The sequence below is a fragment of the Rhipicephalus sanguineus genome, chromosome 4, assembly GCF_013339695.2.
Source record: "Rhipicephalus sanguineus isolate Rsan-2018 chromosome 4, BIME_Rsan_1.4, whole genome shotgun sequence".
Lineage (NCBI taxonomy): Eukaryota > Metazoa > Arthropoda > Arachnida > Ixodida > Ixodidae > Rhipicephalus > Rhipicephalus sanguineus.
Genome location: NC_051179.1, coordinates 130,729,563 through 130,752,845, shown reverse-complemented (window position 1 = coordinate 130,752,845; position 23,283 = coordinate 130,729,563). Strand labels below are relative to the sequence as shown.

Here is a 23,283-nt window from a genome sequence, read left to right as displayed (position 1 = left end):
TGGCAGAGGATAAACATCTTTGCGCGTTATTTTGTTTAGTGCACGGTAATCGACGCAGAAACGAATTGTTCCATCTTTCTTTTTGTACTAGAACAACTGGGGATGACCAGGGACTCGAGGAAGGACGTATGATGTTTCGTCGTAGCATGTCTGAGACGTTTTCCTCGATTATCTTGCGCTCTGCGAGAGACACGCGATATGGGCGCCGGTGAATAATACGGGAGCCGTCAGTCTGAATGCTGTGGGTAGCGGCGGTAGTCATGCTGAGGACGGGTGAATTCACGTCAAACAAACAACGATGTCGGTTCAATAGGGCGAAAAAATCTTGACTCTGTGCAGGTGTTAAGTCACGGCTTATGGTGGCCAACAAAGGTGAGGAAAAGGCATTTAGTGGCGGCGAAGTTGACTCTGGTAGTTCTTGGCTCGGAAGGGCAACAATCGCAATGGGATGAGTGTCGACCGCGCAAGTGACGGTTGATCCACGGGGCAGCAGTAAAGATTCGGGGGTTTGATTTAAAGCGGTAAGGAAGGCAGACCCGTCAGAGAAGCGAATAAGGCCTGGAATTATCACAATGCCTCGAGACAGGGTATGGCCGTAAGGAAGAATGAGGACATCGCCATCCACAATGTCGTTGGAATTAACGCTTATAATCTCTTCTATAGATGGTCGAAGAACATAATCTGAGCTGGCGACAAGGCGAATGCGCCCTTCGTGTTCAGGCGAAGAAGAGTCAGTGGCATTCAGATGTATGAGGCGCTGATCACAAGATATGGAAGCAGACGCAGAAGATAAGAAATCCCATCCCAAAATGAGTTCGTGGGTGCACTCACGAAATACCGCAAACACAATGTGATGACGAATGCCATCTATGCAGACACGAACCGTGCACTGTGCCAATGGACGAACGATAGAGTTGGTCGCTGCACGGAGAGGTGGGCCGCAGTAAGGCGTGGTCACTTTGCGAAGGCGGGAACAAAAATCAGCACGAATAATCGAAACGGCAGCGCCAGTGTCCACGAGAGTCTCGACGCGCGCACCTTCTACAAACACTACTAACTAGTTTGATGGTCGCTCTGGAGGAATTGTTGGCTGTCCGGTGAATGCAGTTTCCCCTCCTAAAACTGCATAGGGGAGTTTTCCGAGTGGGCGTTCGTGACGTGGGAGGCGGGTCGCAGAGGCGACACTGAACGGCGACGTGGAGAAGGTGACCTGCGCCGAGACTCGCGTGAATTCACAGCCATATCAGGACGGTAGGGAGGAGAAGGTGAACGATGGTAGGAAGAGTGGTAGGTCGTCCGTTGGTAGCTGGTGGTTGGTCGGATGCCTGGACGTTCGTCGGGAACGTAGCCGCGTTGCTCGTCCTGTTGGCGCCTTCGACAAAAGCGGGATATGTGTCCTCGATAGCCGCAGTAGTAACATATTGGCCGAGGAGGGCGCGGAGCGGTGTAGTAAGGCTGTGCACGCGCCGGTGGGGACAACGAAGCCACAGGCACATGGTCTCCTGGTGTAGGCCCAGGGACGGTGGTGGCAGCAGAGAGCGCCGCAACTTCAGCGTACGTTGGCGCCTGGCGAGCGCAGGGGCCGTCGGAACACGTCAGACGCGATGCGGCCGCGATCTCTTGCCGAATGATGTCTCGCAAGCCGGTTTGTGCAGAATGTAGAGTAGTTTCCGGAGCGCAGGAAGAGCAGCGCCTGTGAAGCTCTTCACGAACGATGTCGCGAATCAGCGTACGCAAATCGAGGGTCGCAGGAAGACGAATGTCGGTGGCATCGTAGCATAGGCGAAGAGTCTGGAGTTCCTCGAGTCGCTGGCAAATGGTGATTACATCCTGAGTGGTGACAGGATTTTGCATAGCGAGTGCGTTAAAGGCGACGGTGTTGATGCCTTTAATAATGTGGCGTATTTGGTCGGTCGGGGACATGGTGGCGTTTACACGCTTGCAGAAGGCAAGGACATCCTCAATGTACGAGGTGTATGACTCACCGGGTAGTTGAATGCGTTCAGCGAGCTTCTTCTTAGCTGCTTCAGCTCGAACTGTGGGGGCACCGAAGATTTGCCGAAGGTGCTGCGCGAACGTGTCCCAGTCGGGAAGATCTGGTTGATGGTTCCAGTACCAGGTTTTCGCGACGTCAGACAGGTAGAAAGGGACGTTGCGCAACTTCTGTGGGTTGTCCCACCTGTTCCAAGTCGCTGACGAGGTCGTATTTTTGGATCCAATCTTCGACATCATCCCCTCGAAGACCAGAGAACACAGGTGGATCACGCAGGCGGTTGTTTATGGGCAGAGCGGGCGGTGGAGGCTGGAGAGGGCCGGCGGTGTCTGACGAGCCAGGATATTCTTGACCGGGCATGGCAGGTAGTATGACACGACGACCTGAGCGAAGCTCCAGCGAGAACGGGCGAGAGGACTTGAGGATCGAAAAGCACCTCCACCACTTATGAGGAACCGCTTTATTCAGCCGTGCTCGAGCCGAAATCACCTTGATGATGATATATACAGATGACGAAGATGCACAAGTGATAATGATATGTAAAGAGGAGGAAGAGTCATTCACTTTTCGCGCTCACAATATCTATCGAAAAAAGCTAGTTATCAATAACCACTCCGGGTTCTATACATCAGACCTAGTGGAACATTTTGGTAAAATTGCAGCGTATCGCACTACAAAGCGTGTGGCTTCCCATGACATGTTAACGACGAATTCCATTAGAAACACATGGGGCCCCATTATTGTAACATATTAAACACTCTTGGAAGCCTCGCCCGTTGTAGTACGACACTAATTTTGACAATGTTCAAGTAAGTCTCTATACTGCATAGAACCGGGAGTCGTTTTTGAAAACTAGCTTTTTTCGTCAGATATAGCTTTTTCGCCTATTTGCCATTCATTTAGGCAGGCCACCACTGTCACCGACGAGAGATCTTGCCACGTGCGCACATCCTGTTCATGCGTATCATGCCATACGATTTCTGTGAATGGTGGGCACTTTCAAGCTGTACACAAAGGGTTGTGCCACAATTCATCAATGGCCCAGTCATGGCTTTCACCAATGCCTCCTCAGTTTTCTCTGCGGTCTGGTTAACGCGGGCGATTTAAAATTAGGCACACTTTACAGGCCATGCCACAATTTATCGTGATCATCCGCCTAGCGATATTTCTTCAAGGCCCAGATAGCGTATCGGTTTTATAACCTAGAGCAGCCGGTAGAGGTTCTTGTCTGCCGCGATCTTGCCATAGCGTTATGTGTACTTTTTGTTCATTGATAACAAAGTGTCCATAGTGTCAATCAGAATGGCCTTCACAACGAAAGTTTCACATCACACAGCTCACCCGGTAACATTTCTATGAATGTGCGCACACTGAATTACTGCTGTCTGAATTGCAGTTTAAGCACCCCTACAACCTGGGGCGTAGCCGGGGGGGGATTCACCCCCCCCCCCGAAATTTTTCAGTTTTGCTTGCGTATATATACACGCGCACATACAAACACACGCACGAACATACATAAACTATGGTTGAACCCCCCCCCCCTCCCCCGAAAAGAAATTCCGGCTACGCCACTGCCTACAACGTATTGGGCAAGAGGCCCACCACTGGAAACGCCGGTGCCACCGCCGGCGTGACGTGCTTGGCAGGATCGCGTGGTCTCAGCGGCCGCGTCGGCTGCTTGTGAAGCACTGCTGCGTGCTTTGAAAACGAGTTTAATGTTCCACCTGCGCTGCGGTCTTTTCAAATGCGGAGGTTTTCTCGCATATTGAACACAACTGAACCCATTGTAATAGGAGTGGGTTCCTCTGAAGGCGACGAACATGCTGCTCTACTGCTCCGTGGCCCGCGGGTGTTAGCCTGCACCGGTACCCGTGGGACACAAACTGCGTGAAGCGTGGGTTGTGAAGCTAAGAACCGGCAAGCAGCCATCGGCTACGAGTCGTGTGTGCAACAAGCACTTCCGCGATGAAGACTTTCGCTGGTGCGTCGGGGCTGCGATGTTCGGTGAGTGGTAGAAAGCGCGCACTGAGACGATCGTTCGCGCGCGCTTTCCGCCGTCTAACGGTGCTTATCTCTCGCAGGATAGAAAAGGCGATACCTTTTACCAGGCGCGATACCATCACAGAAGCTTCCCGTGCGACCTCTTGATCGTCGACCCCGTGTTCAGCGTCCACAAAATCGGGTGCAGATAGTTAAGTCATTGTTTAGATACGTTGGATTCACAGGGTCCCTTATGCATTCCCCTAAGACGACTGGAAGGCGAAAGCCATCTTGCTCTTCTTGCCAGTCGATGTCGATGTATTGATTCTCCCCCGCCCCCTCCTAAGCTTTCTGCACCTAACGCGGCTGTATACACTACCTCCGTGATAGGCCCTCCGATCACTGAGGCAGTGCAAAGCGACCATGCCGTGTAAATACGCCATGTGACGTCACCCTATGTGGCTTCATGGTGACGTCGTAATGTCGTCACAAATTTTGGCAATCTGTGATGTCATGATGAAGTCATCACGTGATGTTGATTTTTAGCATCACTCGTGTTGACGCCACCGACGCGGGAGGCACGAATGTCAGTCTTCCCGTTTAATGGGACATTTAAGGCTTTCGCCTTCATAAGCTATACGACGTTTGCTGGTGGATGTACGGTCGCGCTCAATATAACTTGCATCACGGGAGCGCGTGGCCCCACGAGTTTAATGATTGCGCACGGCTTCAACTTGCTTCATTTCTGTAACTTAATATTATTTTCTTATTTGGGAACATCTCCCAGTGAGAGAACAGCGTTTAGTGGTAGAAATAAGGGCTAGTGGAAGGAATGCGAAATCTTTAAACTCGTGAGGCCACACGCTCCGTGTTGCAAGTCATATTGAGCGCGACTGTACATAGCGAGAGAGCGAAATGCTGCGGCTGATGTGCGCGGCATTTATGTTGGCAATAACATTCTTTCAGCCTAGCTTGAATTCTCCTGGAACAAACATTACGTGCTTTTTAAAAAGCCCGAGTTTATTTGTGCAACTCTCAAACTCAAGTTGGGCGTCTCCAACCCCACGTGTTTTGGAGCCTCATTTACTTATTTGGGAAAGATGCCGCGCTGTTTGCGTTAGACACCACAATGGTGCCAAAATTTCGGGGCAACTTGCCAAATAACGCTGCACATTAAAATTTTGCATTTTACTCTTTACGCGTTGTTGTTACCCCGCTTTGCAGCTGCAGGTTGCTGCAATAACTTCTCCTTCTTTCACCGCTCTTTCAAGTTCATGTGGATCCTTGTTCACAGCTTACGTTTGAAGAACAAGTCCGGCGAACGTTACTGTATTTTCATTTATTTCCTTGGCGTTGCATGCTACTACTTGCTCTGCCTCGTAAACCGCTTTTCCTTCCACCAGCAATCTCGAAGCGGTGAAGCTTTGGTGTATGAATTTGTTGATGGCAGAGGGCGGCAAGTTCAGTGCAATACAAAGGGAACGGTAATCAAGGAGCATATTAAAAACAGCGTCGCATTTGCTCGCGCTTTTTGTAAGCACCAAACGAAACAAGCGCACTGAAATAAGAAACAGAGGCAGAGCAATTGCTCGCTGAGAAGACCGATCAATATGCAGTGCGAGGCAACTTGTCAAATGACATTGAAACATATACGAATTCAGACCGAAAGAAGAAACGTTGAATCGTCGGTGCGGCTATTCACAAGTAGCCACAAGCGCGCCGAAGTCGTATAGATATAGTTGTAACGAAATTGCTTTTGAACTACTCTGATAGCGTCCGCGCAACAATAGTTGTTTGTGTACTCACAAATTCTCAGATTTCGCGGCCTAAAATTCACAGCACGGTGCCAAAACGCGCTCGTAGCAAAAGCGAAACCGCGATGTACAGACATACATGCAAACGCTCATACATGCAGAAGCACCGTCGGTCGCCGCGAATCCGTGCGATCACTAGCTTGAGGCTTCTTTCTGTTATGGTTATTCAGGCAGTCTACTGTAACAAGATATTTCGCATAGTTTGCATTCACTGACTACTTTTCACGCAAGAAGCCGGTTCAGGGGTCTCCATCGCGGTGACCGCCTGAAGCAGGCGCTCCCTTTTTTTGCAAAGAAACAGCGACTGTAAACTATATCTTGTGCTTTTCGTTCATCGAAACTTATCATTTTGACAGCAGAGAACATATTTCGTTCCGAAAGTACTTGCAGAAATGTCCTGGAGGAACTCCGCGAGGTGTTTTTGTAGAGCGCCGACAGCAAAACCTACGGGGAGCGCGATGGCGGTATCCTACCAAGCACGCAATCGAGGCGCGTTCGATAGAGGGCGACTCCGTAACTCCTCGCCCCTAATAGTGTCAATCAGAATGCCCTTGACAACGTGAGTTTGACATCACGCAGCTCACCCTTTCTATGAATGTGCGCTCATTGAATTACTGCTGTCTGAATTGCAGTTTAAGCACCCCTACAACGTGTACGACGCGCTTTCCTCGTGATTACGCTACAGTGTTGCTCCATGTTTCGCACAGGCCTGCAGTTTTTCGCACCAGTTCATTCAGCAGCTGCTGAAAGCTTATTGTTATACTGGTTCTAGTTATGCGTAGTTGGTCATTTCCGGAAGAGTTATTATAATATTAGAATTGTACTGACCAATTCTTTGAAAGATGTGAGAGAAGACTTGCTCTAGCGAAACGAGTAATTGTTTTACACGTACTCTGGGACACCCTCGAGCTTGCCCCAGGCAACAGATTGAAAATTTCCTGTTGTGATAAAATGCTGCCACCTGCTCAATGGCGTCGAATACCAGGCGGTAGCGTTAGCCATGAAAGCAGTAATTGAAGAAGAAGAAGAAGAAAGAAGAAGCCATGTTGACGAACGACCCAGCTCCAGAAGAAGCGACCGTACAGCGATAACAAAACTCGTACTCTGCTGCTCAAGGTGAATCCGGTGACGAGAACATTCCGCTCGGCGACGGATCCTTTCAAAAACGAGTTCTGATCATCACCGTCTTCACCGGTGCCGTCTACTACGCCCAGATCCTGCTCTTCTGGATGACGTGGCGCGAGATGGACCACTGGTGTCGTCGACCGAGCGGTTTTGCCAACATGAGCGTGGCCGCGTGGAAGGAGTTGGCTATCCCGCGTTTCGCCAACGGAAGTTACAGCCACTGCACGGTGCGCGTACCGCCGCACGGCGGCAACTGGGCCCGCGTCGAGCCTTGCGTCGAGTGGGAGTTCGACATGGACGAGCACGGCAACACCGCAGTCAGCCAGTGGAGCGTCGTCTGCGAGCGGCGACGTCTGGCCGACGTCGCCCAGGGTGCGCATATGGCCGCCATGATCGTCGCGTTCTTTGTACTTGGCCCCATAGCCGACCACATTGGCCGTAAAACGGTCGGAGTCCTGGCCCTCGCGGCTTCGCTGATCACGCTTGCGGCGACCAGCGTTGCCACCGACCTCCAGACGTTCATCGTTGTGCGTTCAGTCGCAGCAGCAGCGACGGCCGGCCTATTCGTTTTCAAAGTGCTGCTGTACGAAATCACCACCATGACCCGCCGACTACTCTACACCGCCTTCGGCACGACGCTTTCGTTTGTTTTTCCGCATTTACTTCTCACTATCGCAATTACATTGAAGGTGAGTTGGACTGTGTGCCACTCTCTGTTGGCACTATTTGCCTTGGTTCTGCTCGCCGCTTTCCACGTGCTCGACGAATCGCCATCTTGGCTCATAGCCGCGCACCGCGAAGACGAAGCCAAGCGCGTTGCACTGAGAGTAGCCAACATCAACCAGGCTCCCATAAGCGACTGCCAGGAGTTCTTCAAGAAACGCATGTACAGAGCACAGCACCTACCTGATGGAACCACAGGGACAATCCAAGCTAGCCACGTGAAGAGACAGGACCTCAGACTGACGTACGCTCTCACCGTCTTCATCTGGACTGTCCTCGGCTTCACGCACGTTCACTTCAGTATAAGCAGCCCTACCGCGCGTAACACCTACGTTCGCGCCCTCATCGACGCCGGCATCGTGCCCGTGCTCCTGGCTGTGTGGCCTCGTTTGGAAAATGGACGCCGTGTCAGAAACGTGGCGGCGAACTCAGCGCTTGTGTTCAGTGCTTCGTCGGCACTCTTTTTCTCCCTGTACACTGCTAATGACACAGCTTTGAGTACGGTGCTGTTGGTGGTGATGCGCCTTGCATTTCTACTTGTCAAATTTCTCGAATTTTACCTCACCCTTGCCGCTTTTTCCGACAGAGTCACGGTGTACCGGTTCTTCCGTCGGCCTAGCTTTCTACGTGATAGGCACTGCGACCGGACTCGTGACGTTCCTTCGCGTTCTCAAGAGCCGCGAAGACAGTGCACTAGCCGCGGAAACGATGCTAATGGCGGCTACTGCTGTGGCCATAGTCTACGTGCCCTCGGCGGACGTCTTTCTATTAACAAGTATTGACTCTGTAACCCCAGTGTCACTGCCCTCCAAGCAGAGTCCTGTGGATAGCGCACAGCCTCCATGTTCGTCCGCAGTACCTGTGGTTGCCGAGGCTGAGACCAAAGCGTCGCCTGCTGATGTGCGCCTGGCCGCTAGGAAAAAGGCAAAAGCGAAGCAAATGCCTGAGCAGTACGCTGTTCGTGCCTCGGGGCTGCCGATGAACTGGTAAATTAAAGTTACGCTGAAAGACACGTCTTTTTTTTTTACCTATGATTTTGTGTCCTGCCAAATGCCGACGAGGCCAATATAGGACAGTGCATTCGAATAAATCCAGTAGCGTATACGTTAGAATATTACTATAGAACTTCGAGAATGCATCATTTTCACAAACACTGGATTATTTTCACAAAACTTCCTTTTATTTGGCGCTAAATGCAAAGCATTTCTTGGCGATCTAAAGGAACTTTGACCGTTTCTATCTATCTATCTATCTATCTATCTATCTATCTATCTATCTATCTATCTATCTATCTATCTATCTATCTATCTATCTATCTATCTATCTATCTATCTATCTATCTATCTATCTATCTATCTATCTATCTATCTATCTATCTATCTATCTATCTATCTATCTATCTATCTATCTATCTATCTATCTATCTATCTATCTATCTATCTATCTATCTATCTATCTATCTATCTATCTATCTATCTATCTAGCAGCCTACGTCTGGGCGCTGTCATGGTCGTGTCCTTAACTTCGTATGTACCAAAATTTGCATAGTAAGACACGAGGATATGACGAACGCGATTCACAGGTAACATGAACACGAACGCGATTGCACGGTTGCACAACACGAACACGATTCACAAGTATAACGTGAATATCCTGTCGCGTTCGTCACGAAACCCTTTCCACTAGGAAGGTGTGGCAAATACCCGTATACCACAATCCGTGGCATGCGCCCCAGGTTATTCACTGTCTCAGTGATGCTACCGAGGACTTCCGATTTGGAGCAATTTTTGGAGCAGCAAAATTTCCGTTTTGGAGCACTATGGAACAGCAAAAATTTTCATTTTGGAGCACTTTGGAGCAGATAATTTTGCATCTGGGAGCACTCTGGAGCAGCGAATTTTACATCCTGGAGTGCACTACAGAAGCATATTGCAATAACATTCAAGCACCGGAATATTACTATGGGGCTCTTATGAAGGCTACAAATATTTCGATTCATTGCAAATCTCATGGAAAAAAATCATCTCAGGAGAACTCCATACTTCACTCGCTAATGAAAAAATAAGGGCTCATGCAGTTGAGTGTTCTGGATTAACCTCTTCGGCGATTATTTTCGACACTAGCAAATAAACAGAATAGTGGATCAATAAAATTGCAATTTATGAAATAACACTCTAAATAGGTCTATGTGGTTATCAGCAGACGTGGTAGACAAACGGCGTGACGTACAACAGTGCCTCAATGCCAAAGAGTCACACTGTTCCTAGTACATTCCCCTAAGATAACTCCAAGGCGAAAGCCAGGTTCTTTTTCTTCTCGATCGACGGGTTGATCCTCCCCTTCACTCTCTGCAAGCTTTCTGCACCTCACCTGGTTTTGCGCTAGCTCCATGATCGGCACACCGATTACGGAAGCAGTGTAAAGCGATGATGTCATGTGATGACGCCATCACATAATGATTATTTTTTGCATCAATCGATTGACGCCGCCGATGGTCAATTTTCGTGTTTCATAAAGCATCTAAGGCTTCGCATTAATATTGCGGATTGAACGTTAACAACATGGCCTTGCATACCAAACTGTCCTCCATCATGTCACCTCTGTGCCATGCGCGAAACAGCTTCGCTATCATCCACTTCACAGAGTGAAATGGCTCCTCAATTTTTAAAAAATTTTTATTGTGATAGCAATGATAAGGACACTCTCGGCGGATTTTTGCCGTTGCCGTTGCCGTAATTTTCCGTATAAAGTCCAAATTAATAACATCACCACGCGCATTCTAGCCGCGGGTAAAAGCTCGCGAGCGCTGGCGACGAATGCGGCTAAAGCGGAGATTAAACTAGCCGGCCGTCTGTCTCCGTCGCACGGAGAGCGCATGAGATAACACCTTCCCGCGTGCGGGCCTGCCGTCGATTGCTCATCAAACGGAGAGGAAACGCCCCGCCCGTCTTTCGTAAGGAGCACGAACGGACGCCAGGGGAGCGGGGGGGGGGACCGCATCGTTTCGAAGGGCGCAGTCGCTTGCGCGCGCGCTATCTCGAGGCACCAGGAGACAGTTGGTAAACTTGCTGTGCTCTCAACGCTTACTTCGCGTTTAGAGAACTCAGAGCACGAAAACGCTTCGGTTCCTGGAGCGGCCATATTCCCTTAAACCAGCGTTTTGTTGAGTTACGCGAGATCGGATCCAAAAGAGTTAGCAGCTAGCCTTACCTCGTTTAACAATACAATTTGTTGGTATCGCATTCATAACTGAGTTTTTTTTTTTAACCGTCAGCTACTGACCCTCGAAAGCGAGGGGCGGACGTTGTAACATGGCGTAGCCGCTTCACTGTGGGCCGTGAGCGACAGGCCCGCTACTGACAGCTGCGCATTTGCGGCTGCTCCGACCATGAGATGTGCTTTTATTAATGAGATTACATTTTTAAAAAAGCAAGCAAAAATTCGAATTGGAACCCTAGCACGTGAGCTCGAAAGGGCAGGGCCTTTTAAGGGGTATTTACCGCAGAGAGATTACAAAGTCGGATGTGCTGGTGGAAGGAATTACGAAAAGGCTCTTCTGGATGAAGATCCATGGATAAAGTATATATGAGGAAAAGTGTCAACGCGTTTCCACCGTTCGCGTGCTCTTTCATAAACGCGAAGCAAGGAAAATTCGATATTGTCCCATATATCTACTGCGAGCGATCCCAGATTTCATTCCGCGATGTCCGGAAACAGAAGTGACAGACATTTTAGCGGCACGCATGTAGTTATTACTGAACATTGCTTTCCTTACGTGCCATGCGACGCTTGAAACGAGCTATCAGCAGCGTATCTGGAACAGACGACGTCCGTCGATGAATCGCCGTCGCACTTTCTCGCTACCGATAGGCCTAGACGTCACGAGCCTCTGCAGAGAGCGCGTTTTGCTGTAGAGCCGACTTGCAGAACAGAAGCTACGTCGGCACCGTGCATGGCATCACGGCTTACTTGGGACGCACGCGCGAGCGCTCTTTATTCAGCGGAATAATTCTTCGTCCATGGTTGCGACTTGGGCAGCCTCAAGATCAAGCTGCACATGTTCTGACGCGCCGGCGGTGCTATTGCCGGTGATAGACGCCTCCAAACGCGAGACTTTGGCGCAGTTTGGCGCAATTTTCGTCGATGTTGTCAGGATGGCGCAGTGAATACAATTTGGCGCACTTTGGCGCAGTTGGCGCAGGAGTGGAATCACTGACTGTCTATATATATAGCGAGAATATGCTTCGCAAACCTTAACACGACAGCTTTAAAGAGCACGTGTCGCAGAAAATCCTGTGCCGACATCTGCAGCGTTGTCGATGAGCGAAAAATCCCCGTGGAAGCAAAGAAAATTCTGGATCGAGCCAGTATCGAACCCAGCCATTCCACATAGCAGTCAGCTATTCTACCCATGGTGCAAGAACAATTCTTACGCCGTGGTTCTACCACAGAGCCACGCCAGTGATTGGAACTGCTTTGGAAAGAGACCGGTCATGTCGGGGCAACTTGTGGCTGCAATGTTGGCTATCTGATTTTATAACAATGTAATAATCATTGCATATTTGCTCCTGTGACTCAGCAAGGTATAGGAAATGTTCCTCGAATTTGCCGAGAATCGCTGCTTCTAATATGCAGGTCATCACACGGCAGCGTGCACTTCGTTGCGAAGCAATTGACGTCTTTGCTGTAACGTGAGTGACAATGTTTCGTGAGACCACGAGCTACCCTTTAGTTGACGGGCCTGTCAAGCCCACGGCATCCGAAAAAATTACTCACTTTACGCAAGGACGTCGATCCACCTCGTAACGCTTGGCTCAAAGCAGGGGCGTAGCCAGACATTTTTTTCGGGGGGGGGGGGGGGGGGGGAGGGTTCAAACATACTTTATGTATGTTCGTGCGTTCGTTTGTATGTGTGCGTGTATATATACGCAAGCAAAACTGAAAAATTTCGGGGGGGGGGGTTTGAACCCCCCCAACCCCCCCTGGCTACGCCCCTGGCTCAAAGCAAAAATGCCGCAGATGACATCACCATTTGGAGTGAGGGCGACGTCGAAGATGCGGTCGAACGCATATTACAGAAAGCAATCTACATGGTCCAGGGCTACCTCGACCAAGCGGTCTTGCAACTATCAGCCGCTAAATCCGAATTACTTCTTTGCAGATCCAAACGGGGCCCAAAGTGGCTCATCCCCATACCCATTAACTTACACACCGCGGACGGTACGCGTATACGGTAAGTCGTCTCGGTAAGAATTGTAGGCTAGGCGCAGTACTGCAGGAGGACGGCAGAAATAATCTCAGCACAGAGCGCATGGCAGCCAAAGCAGAATCCATGTCACATTTAATCCGACGAGTTGTCAATAAAAGAGGCGGACTCTCTGAAAAAAAAACTTACGGCGTCTCTTCCGTACATTTCTCATGAGCCATATCAACTACGTGGCCATAGCTCACCCCTGGAACAAAGGTGATGAAAATAAATTAAATCTCATCATTCGTAAAGACAAACAGGTATTAGGACTACCCATCCACAGTCAGACTTTTAAAAAGCTCATGGCCTTGGGCATTCACAACACATTCAGCGAAATCGCCGAAGCTCAAAACGTAGCTCAGCTAGCCAGGTTATCACCCACAGAGGCAGACGGACAACCTTTAACTCGCCTGAACCTCACCTCCACTTTTTCCAACAAACGAGAACGCACCCTGCCCCACTCGATCAGGGACCGCATTCTAGTACCTCCACTCCCACGTAACATGCACCAGGACTACAACCAGGGTCGTCGTAAAGCACTTGCCGTCGCGCTACTAAAGACCGCAGCCTCTATGCCCTACTCGGTCGCCTTTGTAGACGCCGCAAAATACCCAAATATAAGCACTATGTAGCAGCTGTAACTTCGCTACAAGGAGAACTCCTCACAGCACTTACGCTCCGAAACTCAGACCCTGACCGCGCAGAGCAGGCAGTAATCGCATTAGCAATGGCGAACGCAACCCGCACTACAATTTACACCGATTCCCGAACCGCGACCCACGCCGTCCGTGTGAGCTCGGTCAGTAAAGAAGCAGCCAACGTGCTCTCGTGTGCCGCGTGGACTGATACCAGGCACTTAATTTGGTTCCCGGGCCATATGGGCTCCAACCCCCTCGTCCCAAACGGCAACGAGCTTGCCCACTCCCAGGCGCGAGAACTTACTCGCTGCGTCAGGAGAGAGGGCAGCCCACGGCCGAAGGGCGAGAGATGGCTCCGGAACCAACTACAGACATATAATGAAGTCTGTCAGCACTATCGTCTCGAACGGCGAAAGTTTCCGTTACCTCACCCTCGACTAAAACGACCACGAGCATTATCCTTCCGTCTCCTACAGACAGGAGCATATCCCTCAAAAGCAGTTTATGCAAGATTCATAAACGAACTAAGGCCGGGATGGCCCCGATGCGGCATACCGCGGTGTAACTTACAACACATGCTGTGGCAATGCCCCGAATTGCGCGAAATCGATTCCTGGAATGCATGGGATCTGCCGAATTTTACAGCGAAAGCTGTTATGAGGTCACAACAAGGGCCGTTTTTGGCGCTGTAGTTGTCCGCCGCCGCCGCCGCCGCCGGTGTCCGTAACCACTATCGCTCGAAATAAGAAAAAAAAACGAAATAAGGAAAAAATTCCAGGATGGAATGAGGCTCGAACATGGGCCCTCTGCGTGGAGCCCAGTGTTCTACCTCAGAAGGGTGTCGACTTGGGCTTGTTGGTTTGTCATTCTCGTAAACTGTTGCGCGTGAAAGACGCGCAACATTTCTACCTCAGAGCCATGCCGGTGCTTGGAACTGCTTTGCAAAAAGACCCTATAGAGGCTTCATGTCGAGAAGGAACCACATTAGCATATGTAATGTAGAGTGGTAGAAGAGTAAAATAATAACCAAGCGCCACACAATGCGAATTGCGCAACCAGTGGTTTTTGAATGCTCCCAATCCATTACAAAGGGCTCTTCAATAATTCTTCATCGTCACCAGCCACAGCGTCAACAAAGTGCACATAATGCCTTACAGGTGTTTAGCAGGTACCACGGTTCTCCGCAGAATGACGAAAAATTGCATAGTGGCTGCTCCCTACTTCACAAAAATTATGATGATTTATAGCGTAGTGGGTTCCTCGCAAGTGCACTTCTATTGGTTGCCAAGGAAGCCCATAAGGCTCCCATGATCCATTTCCTCAGGGTCTCAATGAAGTTAATTCCCTCTCTCTATTTTTCTCACGTTAGCGTATGTTATAAAGCGTGGTGGGAGAGCAGGCGTCACACAATGCGAATTACGTAACTAGTGGGTCCTTTAAAGCTTCCAACCCATTACAATAATTCCTCATCGTCATCAGCCTTCGCATCAAGCACATTTGGTACCTCGCTTCTCCGCAGAATGACGAGTAATGTCGTGGTGGGTGCTTCCCAACTTCACCAAAATTATGATTTGTATTTGTGGCGTAGTGGGTGCGTTGCTAGTGTAATTGTATTAGTAGCCACAAGAGAGTTTATAACGGGCTCTAGAAATGCCGCTTTTCGAGCTTTCGCTGTGACTGTGCTGCGCTTTCCTGGCGCAGCACAGTCACAGCGTTTTTTTATGCTCGCGATACTATTCTACTCACACTCAAATACACTTGCAAGGGCATTTGTAGGCATCGACTGGACTCGCATCCATACAGCCAACTGGAATAGGGGTAGCTTGCTCAGTGCGCTGCAACAGCAACGGGATAGGTGAAGCCGCTGATGGCCACGGAAGCTGCATTGATCTAGAAGGTCGCGACACCTGCTACGCGCCAGTGATAAGGGGGAGACGCGACGCGAAGGAACGAAGGGTGCTTACACTGCTGCGCACCAGGTGTCACGACAGTCGAGACCAGCGTGGCGTCTGTGACAAACGCTTGCGCAGAAGGCGAACGTCGTGTGGAGGCCGTTTCGCTGCCGTCGTGTGGAGCGCGGTGATTGCGCGTTGTATGGAGTGCAGTGCCTCGTCGTCTGCGTTTTCTGTTGAAAGGCACCCACATGCGTGCGCCGGGTTCCCCCCCCCCCCCTATCAATCAATCCTATACCTATCAATCAAGTGCGAGTATAGTGGTCTACGTGAGAGATAGCTGTTCACTCTCTCGACTTGTCTCTTATGTCGGCGTTTCCACGTCATGTCTTCTTAACATGAATATCTACCAACTAGCTCAGCTATATTCTAAGTTGCCATTCTCTTTACTTCTGTATTCATTTATCCAATTACTCGAGCAAGAATGAAAGGAAAAAGTGTACTAACGCACTGAGGTAAATATATTATCTATTTTATTTATACACAGTGTACTAGGTCCAAGACTCGAAGAATATGCTAACGAGCGAGTTGTGTCGTCGCCCTTTAAGGCTGGAGGACGCGGCAGCGTTAAGGTCAGGCAATACTCGTGATTTTAGGAGAAGAAAAAGATACTACAACTTCTGGGGAGCTATTCTCGATGCGTTTGACAGAGCGCATTCAGTGATTCGAAAAAGCGGTGAGCCGTGATGTCACCTCGCTCTTGACCACGCCGCCGCACCGAACCCGCCAGCACATTCCTAGCGTAAGAAGAGAGTGGACGAAATGCACAGAAGCAGGAACTTTTCAAGTCTGAATTTGCATATGAATGTGTCCCAGATGTTTGAGAACGATGCAGGGAATGCGTACCGACCTTACAGCTGCGTTAGATGAGCGGCCGCATTAAACCTAAATCGATGGCTAACACGATCAAAAGTATGTGCACCGAAAATAGGATCTCTGAGGGCTGCGTTCGTTGCATTGAAGCGCATTCCATCCCTATCATTTGTGTCGAGAGAGAGCTTCGTGATGTCATGATGGCACTGCAGAACAAGACCCGGAAACAGGGGGCGCGCTTCTCGCCGAGCTCCCGCTATTCAGCGACCGCTGAAATGGACAGTTCATTACATGAACACATCGGGAAGAGCTCCTCCGACGAAGCGCTGTATTTTATTTCCAGATTCCCCATTCGAATAAAAAAAACAGTAACGGCGGCGCGCCGCAATTATTGCGCGGCGGCGGCGCGAGCGGCGTGACCAAAAACATGCGGCGGCGGCGGCGTGGAGCGGCGGCGCACACCTCTACTTGCAGCCCGTGGACATAGAGCGAATTCATCGTCTTGGCAAAGCGGCCCAGAACAAAACGAGACCAGTAACATTAAGGCTTCTCCACTCTATACAGAAATCAATAATATTGCCAGAGGGACGCAAGCTGAAAAACACGGGTCTGTCCATTGGGCAATATTTCTGTAAGAGAACACGAGAGATAAGAAGATTGCTGTGGAATAGCGCAAAGGCAAACCGAGAGCAATATGACAAAGTTTCCTTGCCATTGGACAAGTTTTACATAAATGACCAAGTATTCACCTGGGACGAGAGCAAGGGGAGAGGGTCCCGCTGAGAAAAAAACACAGAATCAAAACGCCCAAACACGCAAAGCAAAACACAGCTGAGGAACTAACGCTACTAAATGTAAACGCCAGAAGCATTTTAAATAAGACTGAAGCGCTTGAAAATTTGCTTCTTGCACATAATCCTGATATAGTAGCGATAACCGAGACGTGGCTTTCCCCGGCTATCTCAGATCACGAAGTAGTGCCTCCAAATTATTGCATCATTAGAAAAGACAGACCGTCACGTGGTGGTGGTGTGTCGCTGTTGATAAAGAAATCCCTTCCATTCGTACCACTACCAGATGTGAGGGACACTGAGGCGATGTTCTGCAGAATCATCTGCAACAACACTGACATAATTGCAGGCGGCGTTTACCGAAGTCCCGACTCGAACGAAGATTGTGTCAGGAACATGCAGGAGTTTCTGCAGAACCACGCCCCCAGCCGGAGGATTATCATCATGGGAGACTTTAACTTAATTGCCAGACATTAATCGGAACACAAAGGAATATTCAGCACATGCTTCCGAAGTACTGATTGATCTGATGCTAAATTTTAATCTAGAACAAGTAGTTAGTCAAACAACGCGCTCGCAAGGCACTGCAAACGTATTTGATCTCTTCACTTCCCAATAAACGCAATGCAAACTACACGATATACCGATATGCCATCTACCCTTGTCATGTTCTATTCCAAAAAAGTCCTTTGAAAGCAAGATCATTGACTTTGAGAAATCGAACGATGCTGGCGTTTCGACATACCTGGCACATGAATTCACATCATTTTCAGATATTGCTTCTGATCCATCAGCAGACGTAAATGTCCTCTGAATAAAGTTTAAGAGAATAATACATGACTGTATTACCAAACTTATACCGTTAAAAACTAGGAAACCAAGAAAATACAGTCCATGGGTAACGCGCAAGGTAATTCATGCCAAACGAAAAGTTAAAAGGTTACGTCGCTCATTGAAGAAGACAGAAAGCCAATCAGTCCAGAATTCTAAGCTGATCAGCGCCAAGCAAGAGCTGAAACTAAAGCTGAACCAGTCACGTAAACAATACTTAAATAATATCCTACCGGATTTCCTAAAAAATAATCCACATAGATCTTGGAGTAACTTTCGTGCACGTAATACTTTGACGCCAGAACGGCCTCATGATGAAGATGTTGTCCAGGCTAATGCATTCAACAAGTATTTTCAATCTGTATTTACTATAGATAACGGGTTCCTTCCCTTAATTGTTTGTACAGGTACCAGCATTGACCCACTTACGATATCTGACTCGGGAATCTTTAACCTTCTTCTTGGATTAGACTCGAAAAAATCTAGCGGCCCTGACAATATTCCAAGCGAATTCCTAAAGCGATACGCAGAATGGTGCAGCAGATACCTCGGCACTATCTATCGCATTTCACTTTCAACTGCGCGTGTGCCAAACGACTGGAGGCAAGCAAAGGTGATACCAATCCATAAATCAGGCGACACAAACTCTCCTTCAAACTACCGACCCATTTTTCTTACCAGTACATCATGCAAGATCCTAGAGCATATAATTTTGAAAACACCTGACAGTATATATTGAAGAAAATCGCATACTATCCCCTAGCCAGCACTGGTTTTAGACGCGGGAGGTCAACGGTAACGCAATTAACGGAAGTTGTTCAAGACCTCGCACGGACGATTGAAAATCGCGGCCAAACAGATAGTATATTCCTAGACTTCAGCAAAGCGTTTGATTGCGTGTGTCACAACAAGTTAATTGAAAAACTAGAGGCAATAATTGGCGCTGGAAACATTTCATCTTGGATTGGCGATTTTTTATCCCAGCGTTCGCAATTTGTTTATCTCGATGAAGCGTCATCCGATATTGTTCCCACTTCGTCTGGTGTACCACAGGGCTCGGTCTTAGGGCCCTTACTGTTTTTAATTTATGTTAATGACATCGTCCCTAACACTGAATGCAACATAAAACCTTTCGCAGATGACTGCATTATCTATAAAGAAATAATGTGTTACGAAGACCACCTCACCCTAAACAGACAACTTAACGTGATAAATACCTGATGTGAACAATGGCAAATGTCTATTAACACTAGCAAATCTGTGTCAATGACGGTGACAAGAAAGAAGAACCCATCAAAATTTACTTACTCACTTAGTGACACTAAACAAACTAAAGTTCATCAACACAAATATCTAGAACTGACTCTTGCATCCGACCTCAGGTGGAACACACACATTGCCAACATCTCCTCAAAAGCCAACCGTAAGTTATTCTTTCTTAACCCTGAAGTATGCTCCCACCTATATCAAACTCCTCAGTTATATAACATTTCTTCGGCCAGTACTAAAATACGCTAACACTGTTTGGGTCCCTCACAATATTACTAACATAAATCAACTAGAAAAAGTTCAGAGAAAAGCGATACGGTCCATTCGTAACAAATACAAACGTACTGACTCGCCCACTGAACTTACGGCATCATCCGGTCTAGACACACTGACAGTCAGAGCAAAACAAGCGCGTTTAAAATTTATGCATAACCTTCTGCACAACCGCTTCAACATAAATTCTTCAAATTACATGAACTTCCCTAGGTCCCGGATATCACGTAATAAACACGATAAACGTTAGATGAATACTTTTGCAACTCCAACACATTTACATACTCATTTTTTCCTTCTGCAGTTAAGGAGTGGAACCGCCTTGACCCAACAATAGCAAACATTGAATCACCGTCAACCTTTTGTTGCGCGATAGAAAATAAGCCCTAACCATGAAAAAAAAAAGTTTTACACTTGTGTAAATTGTTCTTTTGTTGTTTGCGTGACTTTTTTATGTTGCATTAGATTGTATTATGTTTCACTGTTGAGTTGTAAATACTAATGTTGTATTAGAGATAACATTTTTATGTATGAAACGCAATTGTACTCTGCAATGTGTGTATTATGTTCATGCTCACGTTGTTATCAGTATGCCCACCTGCCTTGGTCTCCAAGTGAGACTGGCAGTATTTAAAATAAAAATAAATAACGCAAGGAGTGCCCGGTGTTCTTTTTTTGCCGTTCCACATCAATAGTGGGTACAGAAAGGGGCCACTTTGTCGTGCGCGTCTCCAGGGCAGTTTTCAAATTGAAAGAATATGTAGGAGCGTTGCGTGATAGAAAACACGCTCAAGCTCCTCCGAGACCTGCGTACCACCAGCGGTAAATGGTGTATATAAATAGCTCGCCGTTATTTCGCCGGCGCATACATGGCGCGTAGTTTAGTTGTCTAACGCAGCGCACTGGGGAGCGAGGGGTCGCTGGTTCGAATCCCTGGTCGGGTGCTTTGGATTTCTTTTCTTCCGCTATATTTTCCTTTGTGCTTTTTTATATATATACATATTCTGGACATAACGGCGACGGCAAAAATTCGTTGAGTGCCCATATAATCGCTATCGCAATAATACAAGTACACTAGCAAAGTACCCACTACGCCATAAATCAATTTTTGTGAAGTTGGGAAGCACCCACTACGCCATTATTCGTCATTCTGCGGAGAAGCAAGGTACCAGCTACACATCTGTAAGGCATTAAGTGCACTTTGTTGATGAGACGGCTGATGACGATTAACTATGGCTGATCCCTTTGTAATGGGTTGGAAGCTTTAAACGGCCCACTAGTTACGTAATTCGCTTTGTGTGACGCCCGGTCGTTATTTCACTATTCCACCACGCTATATAACATACGTTAACGTGGGAAAGAGATAGAGAGAGGCAAATAACTTTATTTAGACCATGAGGAAATGGATCATGGGGGCCTTATGGGCTTCCATGGCAACCAATAGTAGTGCACTTGCGAGGAACCCACTACGCTATAAATCACGTTTGCCATCTTGTTCTCTTTTTACATGTTCGTGTTAATAAGTTTCAGTTGGAAGTCAGCGCTAGTCCTCGTCGGTTACTCGTCCTTGCGTGTTCCACGCGCTGTTCACGTCGCCATGGAATATCAACTGGCCCGGTCGCACACCTTGATTACTCGTGTTCTTTGTTGTACTGTTGTTGTTGCTTACCGAATCGGAATGGCAGACAGTGCTGCCTGTGCTCACTGTGGCAGCGAGGAAACCATTGCGCACGTCCTGTGTCATTGTCCTCACTATAGCTCCCAAAGACAACAGCTCTTAGCAACGCTAGCACGCCTTGATGACCAGCCGCTTTCTGAACAATCAATTTTGGAGTGCCGGAACGTTCTATCTCCGCTCAACCGGCCTCGCTAAACGACTATGGTGCTCCCGTGCTTGAGTGTGTGTGCGTTTCTTTTTCTTTCTATGCCCCCTTACCCCTTCCCCAGTGGAGGGTAGCAAACCGAAAAACTTCTGGTTAACCTCCCTGCCTTTCACTTAACCTTTCTCTCTCTCTGATGTTGTACTGTATATATTCAGAACATCTGGCATTAAACGTTATTTGGAAGTTAGCGCCTGTGCATTTCGTGTCTCTGTGTTTCTTGTTGTAGATTCTGCGCTAAAAAGCTCATATAGTTGGATATTACCAACTAGCCCGAACCGGCGCTATGCTAATTAATTTCAGTCTGCTCAGAACTGCAATCTTTTACATAAGGCCAGGAACATTTAGGATCACATTTTATGCATATACGAGATATAGTCATTCCATCTTAAGTCTGACGAGAAAAAATTCACCTACGTATTTGTAACCGTGAGCATGCAGTTGACGCCAACCGTTCACAATTACAAGTAACAGATGGGAATAAGAACTTTGAGTTTATCACGTGCCATACGCTGCACGGCACAGCGCGCACAAACTTACAGGGAGGAGTGTCTCGGGACATATAGGCATCTTCCTAGATCAGGGCATCACCAGTGTACTTCTACATTTTGTATACGCATTGTTTAGTCACACAACAAAAATTTCTCGAAGGCAACGGCCGTTTCACAGTTGAGAATTTTCGCTGAAACCAATGGAGGGACGACTAGATAAGTGACAGCTTTAAGGTATAAACACCCAAGCTCAAGTTTGGGCGCGCGACGACCGAACCGCATTGAAGCTCGCGCGGCCGAGGGATAGACGTTCGCCGGCGAAGGCGGTTTGTCGCCGGATTTGGCAGTGGCGGCGGCACGGACATGTGCGCGCACGCGCTCCTCATTTGGCCCAGATGCGCCGCAGCGTCCCGGCACTAGGAAACGGCCCCGCCGAAGCGGGAATGAACTACGTACTTTATTAGATGCGTGTGATTACAATAAATTAGTTTTCCAGTGGATTACACTTCTGAAAACCGAAAAGTTATGCAACTTTATGTAAGCACCAGTGACTTGACTAACTGTAATTTTAGCAGCGAAGTTGTTTAAGTTCGAGCTTAGGCCGTGCAGGGTGAACAAAAAAGCTATCACGATTGGCCTTTACATTCTAGCGCGTTGCTCGGCCGGCGCGCTCTTCGTCTTCTTGAAACCTTGCTAATACTAATTTAATTAAGACCTTGCTCATTAAGACTGTTAATTAAGAACTTACTTATTTGCAGATTAATTAGAATCTGTTAATTAATATATCGTTAATTATGAACATACTAATTAGTCATTCATTTCACATTGCCATGAAGACACTTCGACAAACATCATAGTTTTACACTCCACATAGGCCAAGCCTTGCAATGCCTACCAAACTTTCTATGACAACCCAGCGTTTCCTTTGTTCTCAGCCCGTGCGACGCACGGCTCATTACATTGTTCCCGGTAAAGATATCGTGATTTGTTTTCAACGATCCCCCGCATACCAACAAAGGCACAATGTCTGTGTGGGCGAAGGCGAACAACCATGCTTGGGCCCTCTGCTCGTAATGTACATTTCTCCTATGGCTAAGTGGTCGGTCAACATTTCGAGGGAGTCCGCAGCGTCCGCCTAGTCATCAATAGATACACCGTGACTCACCATAGTTGCAATCCGAGAGCTATCTGCATGTGCGCAGAAGCTGGGGCTCCGGCAGCGTTGTGGCGAAAGGAGACGCGCAGTGGATATTCTCAGTTACGATATTTCTGCCATAGAAGGCACTTCCCATCAAGAACAGTGGCGCTGCTTGACGTTGCTTTGGAAGCCTATTGGTATGTTAAGCTGTATAAATTGAGTGTGCATGACAGACATGAACGGACGTTGTTTGGCTTTTCCGATTCGCTCATGCCTCCATTTCTAGGGCACGACGAGGGTGACATGCGAAAAAATGCACAATAG

The 23,283-nt window shown here is 48.2% G+C and overlaps 1 protein-coding gene across 1 annotated transcript; it reads left to right on the top strand.

Moving 5' to 3' along the window:
* The first annotated feature begins 3,990 nt into the window (after positions 1 to 3,990).
* LOC119391593 (solute carrier family 22 member 7) lies at positions 3,991 to 8,625 on the top strand. The gene is made up of 3 exons (XM_037659265.1): positions 3,991 to 3,997; positions 6,904 to 8,022; positions 8,222 to 8,625. Exons 1-3 carry the CDS (start codon positions 3,991 to 3,993, stop codon positions 8,623 to 8,625), a joined length of 1,530 nt encoding a protein of 509 aa, XP_037515193.1.
* The last annotated feature ends 14,658 nt before the right edge of the window (positions 8,626 to 23,283 follow it).

Coding starts and splice junctions, on each gene's coding strand:
- LOC119391593 (XM_037659265.1), top strand. Junction 8,023..8,221: donor GCTCCTGGCTGTGTGGCCTC/GTTTGGAAAATG, acceptor TTTTTCCGACAG/AGTCACGGTGTACCGGTTCT.